The 9,025-nt window shown below is 48.5% G+C and overlaps 1 protein-coding gene across 2 annotated transcripts; it reads right to left on the reverse strand.

Moving 5' to 3' along the window:
* Positions 1-5,091: 5,091 nt before the first annotated feature.
* LOC149313728 (homeobox protein Hox-D13-like) lies at positions 5,092-8,654 on the reverse strand. 2 transcript variants are annotated; one of them, XM_089523270.1, is made up of 3 exons: positions 8,141-8,654; positions 7,808-8,101; positions 5,092-5,342 (listed from the first exon to the last, which is right to left on the reverse strand). In XM_089523270.1, exons 1-3 carry the CDS (start codon positions 8,652-8,654, stop codon positions 5,092-5,094), a joined length of 1,059 nt encoding a protein of 352 aa, XP_089379396.1. The 2 variants fall into 2 exon arrangements, with proteins under 2 accessions (XP_089379396.1, XP_089379394.1); XM_089523268.1 differs by having other exon boundaries at positions 7,808-8,654.
* Positions 8,655-9,025: the final 371 nt, after the last annotated feature.

A 9,025-nucleotide genomic window follows, 5' to 3' on the forward strand; every position in this document is an offset into this window, starting at 1 on the left:
AGGAGGGACTGGGGTCACCCTGCCCTTGTAGGGCTAAGTAGCTTTCTACAGTCGCAGGGACCTTGGCTGCTTGCAAGGGAGGCTTCCAATGTGCTTTGGTATCCTCCTCTAGTTCAGTCTCTGTGTGTGTCTTCCCCTCCTTCCCTGAACTTTTGGTTTCATTTATGAGCAAAGAGCCTCTGTGGAGTGAGCAAGTTTCAAGTTCATCGAGGGATTTGGGGGGGGGGGGGTTCCATCTGTATCTTGCATTTTTGTAGAGCAAGGCCTAGGTCTTGTTGGTTTATCGCGACTAGAGTAAAGCCACTGAACTGATACTAGACTTTGGAACCCACACTTAAGTAAACCTTACTGCTTCCCTGGGTCTCCTCTTCTTCGGATTCATCGGATTGAGGTCGGAGGTAACTCTTTTGCTTATTTATAACGTCTGGAGCCTTCTGCAGGGTGAGTCTCTCTTGAATAAGTGATTTCAGGAGGGCAACTGCAGTTCATGTTTCAGTCACATGCCTCCCCCTTTTCCCTCCCCCGACCATTTGCACCAACTATATACCCAGCAAAGTAAACTTTCTCTTGCCTGTAACGGAGAGCAACTGGGACTGGGGTCTGAAAGCTGGAGGAGTTCATGTAGAAGAAAGGCATTCCAAATTGTAAAAAGAGAAAGGGAGACACAGAGGAGAATACAAGTGATAAAATCAAATCAATATTAATATTATTATTTTTATTTAATGTGAAAATGTTGGGAAAAGTTTGATGTGTTAAGATTTGATAAATCAAAATTGTTTTCCCGCCCTCCTCCTTCTTTCTTTCTTTATCCAAAAAGAAAGGCAGTGGCGATTTTAAAAAATTACAATCCAATACAGGGAGAGGTGGGATACAAATTATTATTATTATTATTATTATTATTATTTTCACTAGCAATATTTAACATTGTTATTGTTGTTGATTTTATACTCTACATTGCCACATAATAATAATAATAATAATAATAATAATAATAATAATAATAATAATAATAATAATAATAATTTATATCCTTGCAGATCGAGGGTTCTGGCACGCAGACCTCATCCGTTAAGTCCTGCAGATTTCAACAGTTGTCTCAGAACGGACTAATTTGGCTTGTGTTTGTCTTACATTACTCCTTGTGGTTGCAGAAATGTTTTTATAAAGTGTATTATAATGAAGTATAATAAACGTATTTATTATTAGTATCCATCCTTCAGATGCATTTTTGCTTTGGGTGTTTGAAAGGGGATACCTCTTATCAGGCTGTGTGTTGTAGTTTTCTGAAACATGAACAAGGAGGACATTTGTTCCTGCAGACCCCCTGGAACCAGCTGTTCAAAATGCGCATCCTAAAGATGTCTGGTTTAAAAATAAAAATAAAGGGCAGTTTTAAATGAAGGGAGGGGAGGGTGGAGATTTAATAAAGAGGGCAGTGGAAAGAAAAGGGAAATGCTCCCTCCAACATCATTTCTCCCCAGACATTCCCGATGCACAGGGAAAAACAATTGCACTGATACATGAAAACATTCAAAGAGCCCAGAACTTATCCTATTACAAAACTGGCATTGAGATAAGATTAAGGAGCTGGGACATTTGTAAGATCCTTTGATTGCAAGACCTTTTACCAAGGGAAGGTGGTGCTTTGTTTTGCTTGTGTAAAAGAAGGACAATTAAACAAGAATTTGGCATTTGGAAATGGCTAGCCGTGAAAGCAATGAATACCGCAAAGTTAAACTTATTTGTCCCATTGACTTCAAGCTGAAAAACCGACCTTATCCATTTAAGTGGGTTTGTTGCAATGCAGCCCCATTAAAAGTGCACAGAACTGCAGTCCTCTCTCCTCTCCTCCCACCAGTTGCATTTAAATGCGTTATTGGATCGGCCCTGTTTGCATCGGCAGTCAATGCCCTACATCCAATTGCTAGAGTCCCCACTTGTTGCATCAATGGGATTTACACACGGTCAGCAATCGATCCAGTGGGCCTTCTCCAGCTGGGGCTAAGACCTGGATGTAGGCCAAGGAGCTAGAATCAACAGTGTCATATGATAGAGAGAGCAAAGATTTTGCTAAGTATTGCATTTTAAAAAAGGCATAACCCAAGTATGTCAATTTCTCACTGCAAAGGCTAAACTGAAAATTTGTCAGACTCATTCCTCTACAAGACATTTCTCATGTCACTGACCATTAAAGCTGTTTATGCTTTTGTTCCCCATTCCAGTTTATGCTTTTACACGTGGCCTCCAGGCTTCCTTCCACACACACTGGCAGGAGTATAGCTATAGCCATAAGAACTCTACCTCCCCAAAGGACTTTTTCTGTCAGTTCCACTAGTTTTGCAGTAACTTAACATTTCATATCCAGGGGTAACACTTGAGCATTAAAAATACTGTTTAGTCAAGCAAAGAAAAGAAGTAGACTGAATTCCCAAGCAAATGAATACTAAGGCCTGTTATAGACTGCCAAAATAAAGCTGCTTCGGGTCTCTTTGGAGGTATGCTATTTAAATGATGCATTGGTCCTAAGAATCCGGAAGCTGCACCAAAGCTGCACTCTGGTGCTTAGGAATGGAGTGTGGCTTTGGTACGACCTCTGGACTCTTAGGACCCATGCATCATTTAAACAGCATACCTCCAAAGAGACCCGAAGCAGCTTTATTTTGGCAGTCTGTAACAGGCCCAACACAGCAAATAGAAGAGTTCTAGGTGCGTGAACTATTCTTAATGTCTCCAGTCTCTGTAATGCTAGAAATCTCGGGGCTAAAGGAAAAATTCAGGTTTATACAGGATTATACATATACAGGATTCTTATACAGAGAAGCAAGGCCATTAGTTTGCTTTTCCTACTTACACCCCTGTATGCAGTTACTTGGAGGAAAACTCCTTAAGAGGTGAAAAGAGTAAAAATGAGACCTTGAGGAGAAAACCCCATTGGGAGAGCCGCCTTAGGGTCGTCATAAGTCAGAAATGACTTGAAGGCAACCAAGGACAACAAAAACAGGAATAGCTAAGGGAATGAAATGCTTAATCTCAGGTTCAGTGTGTAGCATGGCAGCCCCATATCCCTACCCTATGCACACCCTACTTCTAAGTAAGTCCCACCGAGTAAGCACTGGAGTATAAAACCGGAGTCTGGGGCGGAAAGAGGACTTGTTGAACCTGCCCTAGAGCAAGCTGACCTTGCTGCCCACCTGCCGTGGGAGCATTGGTTTTCCACATCTGGGTTAATAAGGGAGGCACTCAAATGCGAGGAGAAGGACCCGGAAATAAAAGGCCAGGCGCCAGGGACAAGGTCAGGTAGAACTACTTCCCCCAGCCTCCACCCTTTGGTTGGCATTTATTGGCTAACATCCCTTTCACGGAGTTGGCGGAGTCCCTTCCTCCGACCAACCTTTTTCCCCAGTCAGTGCCAGGAAAGTCACTATCCAAAGGGATCTTGTAGCCCTTTTGAGATCCCTTGTGTTAGATTTTCCAAACTAACGCAACCACGTCTTTGAAGAGTGCCAGGAGAAGGCGTTTTGCACTCGCGGTAGAGACAAAAGAAGAAACCAGGGGCTCTAAATTTATATAAAAATACACATCGATTTATACACACCTTTATACAACCAAACATATAGGCACGGTCGGCTTAATACCCTTGGCACACCAGGCCATTGCCTGTTGTTGTTGTTGTTGTTGTTGTTGTTAAACTGCGCTGGCTAAAGAGGCGAATGTGGTTGATATTAACGCAAACGTTGGTTCGTTTCTCGGGTGGTGTCCCAGCTCTCAGTACAAGAACGTAAAAGGGCTAATGAAACAGGCCCACATAGGAAGTGCAGGTCGCCCACTGTGTAGGCGGAACAACAAACAAATCACTCTTATCCCCCAGAAAAAAAGCACCACCACCACAACAACAACCAGTCCCACCCCACCCCCCAAAAACCCTAAGCACGATACAGTCAACTGAGAAAACTTTAAAATCCCATTGATTTCAACGCAGTACCCAGGCTAGTGTCCTGGCCATTTTTTCTGGGGGAACGAACCTGGTGGACTTATTCGCCAGTAAACATGCCACAACAAGGCTGGGTCTCCCCAGCTAACTGGGTCCAGACCATCCATCCCTTCGGCTTCTACACAAAGCATGAATCTATTGAACCGAGCACAAAGACAGCCTATTTGCCAGCGAAAGTGAGGAACGCGGGGACCTTAATTCCCAGGCCCACTCTGAAACAGTAACTTCTTAAAATATATATTTTAATATATATCTATATATGTATGTATGTAGAAACTTTTCTTTTTTAAAAAAAAGAGCTACTTGTAAATTGAGTGGCACCCCCGATTCTGAGCAGGTTTCACAGAGGAGTAAGTCGGATTGTTGTTGTTTTAATTTCAGCAGAGCTTACTTCTGTTTAGGGAGCAGAAGGGAAAGCCTCGGAAAAAGGAACCACCGGTTCTAGATGAACTTTAGTGGCGTCAAGTTTTGGAAGATGGTTGCGGAGAACGCGTTATTTCACATTTACAATAGGAGATCCGTGGCTACCCACCGACTCCATTTCCATTTACTTGGGCAATGAGGCAATCACCCCAGCTACATTGTACTCATGGTTATTATTATTATTGCTATTGCTTTCGGTCAAACGCCAGCAGGCTCTGTGTGTGTGTGTGTGTGTGTGTGTGTGTATGTGTGTATGTGTGTGTGTGGCTGAGATATCTGTATCATCTATATATAATCTCAGCAACCCCCTTTTAGCACCTGGATTTCCTCCATCTAGTTTACACTTTTAAGAAGTCCATGGCTGTTCACTTCTCCACAGGACAAAGGCCTGAGGGGTAAGGGGGAGAGGAAGAGGAACAGGACCTACCGAAATATGAGGAAAAAGGGGAAAAAATTAAGGAAGTTTTAAAAAAGAACTGCAGCATTCCATTAAATCCACGAAGAAATGGCGAACGTTTGGCTAAAAAAGCGCTCTCCTGGGGTATGTGGATCGTTCTCCTTACTAAAAGGGCGAGGGAGAAATATTAAATATATTTCAAGTCTTTCAAAGAAAGGGAGGAGTAAGTCTTTCCGAGTCCATAGTGGGTGGCTGGGTGGCTGGAGTCCGAGGCGGCGGGTCAGGAGACATTGTCCTTCAGCTTGGAGACGATCTTCTTGTCCTTGACGCGGCGGTTCTGGAACCAGATGGTGACCTGCCTCTCCGAGAGGTTGGTGGCCGCCGAGATCCGCCGCCTCTTGTCCTTGTTGATGAACTTGTTGAGGGCGTACTCGCTCTCCAGTTCCTTCAGCTGCAGCTTGGTGTAAGGCACTCGCTTCTTGCGCCCCCGACGGTAGACGCACATGTCCGGCTGGTTTAGTGCAACGTCCCCTAGGGAGGAGGAGGGAGAAGAAGAAGAAGAAGAAGAGAGGAAAGGTTGCAAGGGAGGACATTAAGGAGGAGGAGGGCAGGATCTCCCAGACCACCATGGAGGGATCTTGGGCGACCAGCTAGCTCCTCATCCAGGCACCGCCAAATGGAGGACCTTCACACACCCCCCACACACACACAAATAAGGATGGACATGACCCAATGAAAGCTCAAAACACTCATAGGAATATAAATCCCTGCTTCTGGAGGACGTTTTGGAATCTCTCCCGGACGGAAAGGTTGGAATGTAGGGCATGAACTGGAAAAAGGAGGACCTCTGGTGACCTTGCGGGAAATGCAAGCAAGGGAGCGGGAGGAGGATTGGGGCCGACTTGCGGGGACTGCGGCAAAAATTCACAGATGCATGTATTTATCATCATTATTATTATTGTGTTGTATTTATGTCCAGTTCATTGGAAATGCTCTCTGAGCTGCTATCTTCTCGACTTTTTATCTCCACGACCCTCTCCTTTGTGTAGATTGTAAGGGAAAGAGAAATATGGCCCTCCCGCCCAACACCAGCAACAACTATTGAGGAGGGAGGGAGTTTGGCTCCCGGACTCCACGGAGTAACCCCTGTGTCCGGCCTCCGAGCATAGTTTTGTCTGTGTCTTGGGATAGGGGCCAGCAGGGGCAGGGAGGCTCTAGGTCAGCCTCGGAAAAGCAAATGGCAGTAAAACGATCGCAACAACCCTGGGGAGAGAGAGGCCTAACTTCCTCCATGCCCAGCCATAGCTTGCTTTTCAACTCGTTGCACATGGAAGTTTCTTCTAACCTGACAACGACTTACAACAGAGGACGGGAAAGGAAAGTTAAAGTGCTGGAGGGGCCGCGGGGAGAAGGAGAAACTAAAAACCCAGGACTCTTCCCCTCTGGGGACTAAGCCCCACTGAAGCCTCCTCACGGAGCTTCTTCCTTACTGAATGGAGATAGAACCGAGTTCTGCACCACAACCTTCCTCATATGAGTAGAGGGCACTCGCCTGGCGAATAACGGGGGGGGGGGGCGGGTAAAGTTAGGAGTGGGGTGAGGGCTAACTTTGATCAAAGCCTACTATCTTTAACTTGTAGAAAAAGTAGATCGCCTTTCTCTAACTTGTGCAGAAAGCAGATCACCTACTTTCTCAAACTTGTTACTGGTAGAGAAAGAAGACATCCCGCTTTTCCTAACTTTTACAGAGAGTAGACTGCCTACTTTGTCTAATTTGTAGAGAAAGTAGATAGCGTACTTTCTCTAGCTTGTAACTGGTAGAGAAAGTAGATAGCTTATTTTCTCTAACTTGTAACTTGTGGAGAAAGTAGGTAGCCTGCTTTCCCTACTTTGTAGAGAAAGTAGGGTGAGTCTCTACCAGTAACAACAGGCCAGGGCCAAGTTGCCTTGCTCCAAGTGAGTCCCATCGAGCTCAGGAGATAATGCAACCACAGCCAAAATCTGAACCATTTAAAAGCCCTTGCTTGCGAGAATCCTCAGGAAAAGGCGATAATGTTCGGTAAAGCAACAGGTAGCAAGGAAAGAGGAAAGCCACTTTACAGATGGATTCACCCTATTTGGGAAACTATGGCCCTGAGTTTGCAAGACCAAAGCAGTGCAGTTAATAACAGGGAACCTTGGAGGTCTGTAATTCATAGGGCTGCCGTAAATCAGTGCTGACTTGATCTCAATTAACAACAGTAAAGATAGCTTTCGGAGATATAGCCGTGCTAGTCTGGAAAATCAGTATGCAAAGGGATCTTGTAGCTCCTTTGAGACTAACTGAAAGAAGGAAGATGGCAGCACGAGCTTTCCTAGATTTGAGCCTTACTTCCTGAGATACATGTTTTAAAAGCATGCATCTGAAGAAGTAGGCTGAAGTCTACCAAAGCTCATGCTACCGGCTTCTTTCTTCCAGTTAGTCTCAAAGGGTCTACACGATCCCTTTGCATAACAACAACCAAGGAGCAAAAAAGCACTTCTTTAAAAAAAAAAAGTCAGTGGGACGGGAAGTCTGGGCGGGAGAACAAATGTGCTGAGGAATTTAGTCACAGTTTTAGTCGTAAAAAGTGGCAACAAAGGGTGCGCAACAACTCACTTTGTTGACACACAAGTAAGGATGGGACACACGTTCTTTAGCATTCTCATTATCATAACTAATCGTAAAAAATTATAAAGTTCTTGTGGGGCTTCTCTCTCCTCACCAGGGTCTGGAGACGGGTGAGTTTTTAAAGCGGTGGCAGAGCAGCCCAAACCACTGGCAGCCCCAAACTCTCCCGGTGCGGATAGGTCAAGATCTGTCTCTCTGTGTCAGCAGCTGGAGGACCATTCACCCTCCCCACCCTTCCCCTCCCCTCCCTGTGGCTTCAGTGGGCAGCCCATTGGCCGCTTCCCCTCCAGTTGACCTCCTCCTCCTCCTCCTCCTCCTCCTCCTCCTCTGCTGGCCGCCTGCCTACCTGGGAAGGAGGACTTCCAAAAGTGGGAGCCCTGGCCCTGGTCCTTGGCGCAGTACACCTGCCCGTTCCAGCCATTGGCCAGCGTCCATGACTGGTAGCCCTCCATGGAGATGTAGGTTTCGTGGCGAGGCTCCCCGGCCGCTGCCGCAGCCGCCGCGGAGCCGAAGGTGGAGACCACGTCCAGGTAGCCGGCGGGGACGTGCTGGTAGGGGGCCCCTGTGGCGGCGGCGGCTGCTGCGGCTGCGGCGGCATAGCCCTGGTAGAAGGAGACCTCCTTGGCCCGGGAGGAGACCTCTCCGGCCCCTCCGCCGCCCCCTGCCCCTCCGCCGCCGCCCCCCGAGGAAGGCACGCTTGTGCCGGCCAGGCTGGCCACGTCCATGTACTTCTCGACGGGGAAGGCGGCGTGCGGGGAGGCCTTGAGGGCGGCGTTCTGCTGCAACCCGACCCCATGGGCCATGCGGCAGCTGTAGTAGCCGTTCCCGAAGGGGTGGTAGCCCGGGTGGTAGCCTAGTGCTGCTGCTGCGGCCGCTGCGGCCGAGGCAGAAGAGGAAGGAGCCGTCGAGGGGCCTCCACCGCCGCTGGAGCAGTCCTTGGAAGGGGCGGCCTCGGAGGAAGAGGAGGAGGACCGAGCCCCTCCGGCCGAGGAAGAGCGATCGTAGGGGAAGCCAGGGAGAGGGGGGCCGCCTGGACGCCCCGAGGATGGGGGCCCCGAGGCCCCGAAGACCGGCGGCGAGAGGAAGCTGCGGCACTGTCCACTGCTGCTGCTGCTGCCGCTGCTTCCTCCTCCTCCTCCTCCGGCGTCTCCGCGGAGTGCCTCCATCTCCCATCCGACGGCTGCTCGGCTCATGCTTCCCGCGCAAAGGAGCCCCTTTGCTCTTGCTCCGGCGCCTCTTGCTGGCTGGGCTCCTGCTGCTCCTTCTTCTTCTCCTCCTCCTCTTCCTCCTCTCCGTCTTGGCCCCGCGGAGGCCCAGCGGCGCTCATGGCGTGCGAAGGGCGAAAGCGGGGGTGGGGGTGGGGGTTGCAACCCAGCGGTGTAAGGAAGCAAGCAAGCAAGCAATCGGGCGGACAGGCGGCCTCCCCTTCTTGCTTCGCTCGGGATGGTTTATAAAAACTAAGGCCACGTTGGGAGGGGGGAGGAAAGCAGCAGAGCCTCTGGCTTCGCAAGGAGCAAAGGGAGCGCCCCATTGGCCGGCGCCGCCCATGTGACCCTGGCCCTGA

Source organism: Sceloporus occidentalis, unplaced genomic scaffold (genome assembly GCF_023333645.1).
Source record: "Sceloporus occidentalis isolate IW3139 unplaced genomic scaffold, rSceOcc1.0.p SCAF_4, whole genome shotgun sequence".
Taxonomy (NCBI): Eukaryota; Metazoa; Chordata; class Lepidosauria; order Squamata; family Phrynosomatidae; genus Sceloporus; species Sceloporus occidentalis.

Bases quoted from the DNA above. Each gene is read 5' to 3' on its own strand.
- LOC149313728 (XM_089523268.1), bottom strand. From the start codon at position 8,654: ATGAGCCGAGCAGCCGTCGGATGGGAGATGGAGGCACTCCGCGGAGAC. The intron at 5,343-7,807 runs GTAGGCAGGCGG...CCTCCTCCCTAG, and splicing joins TTGGAAGTCCTCCTTCCCAG to GGGACGTTGCACTAAACCAG.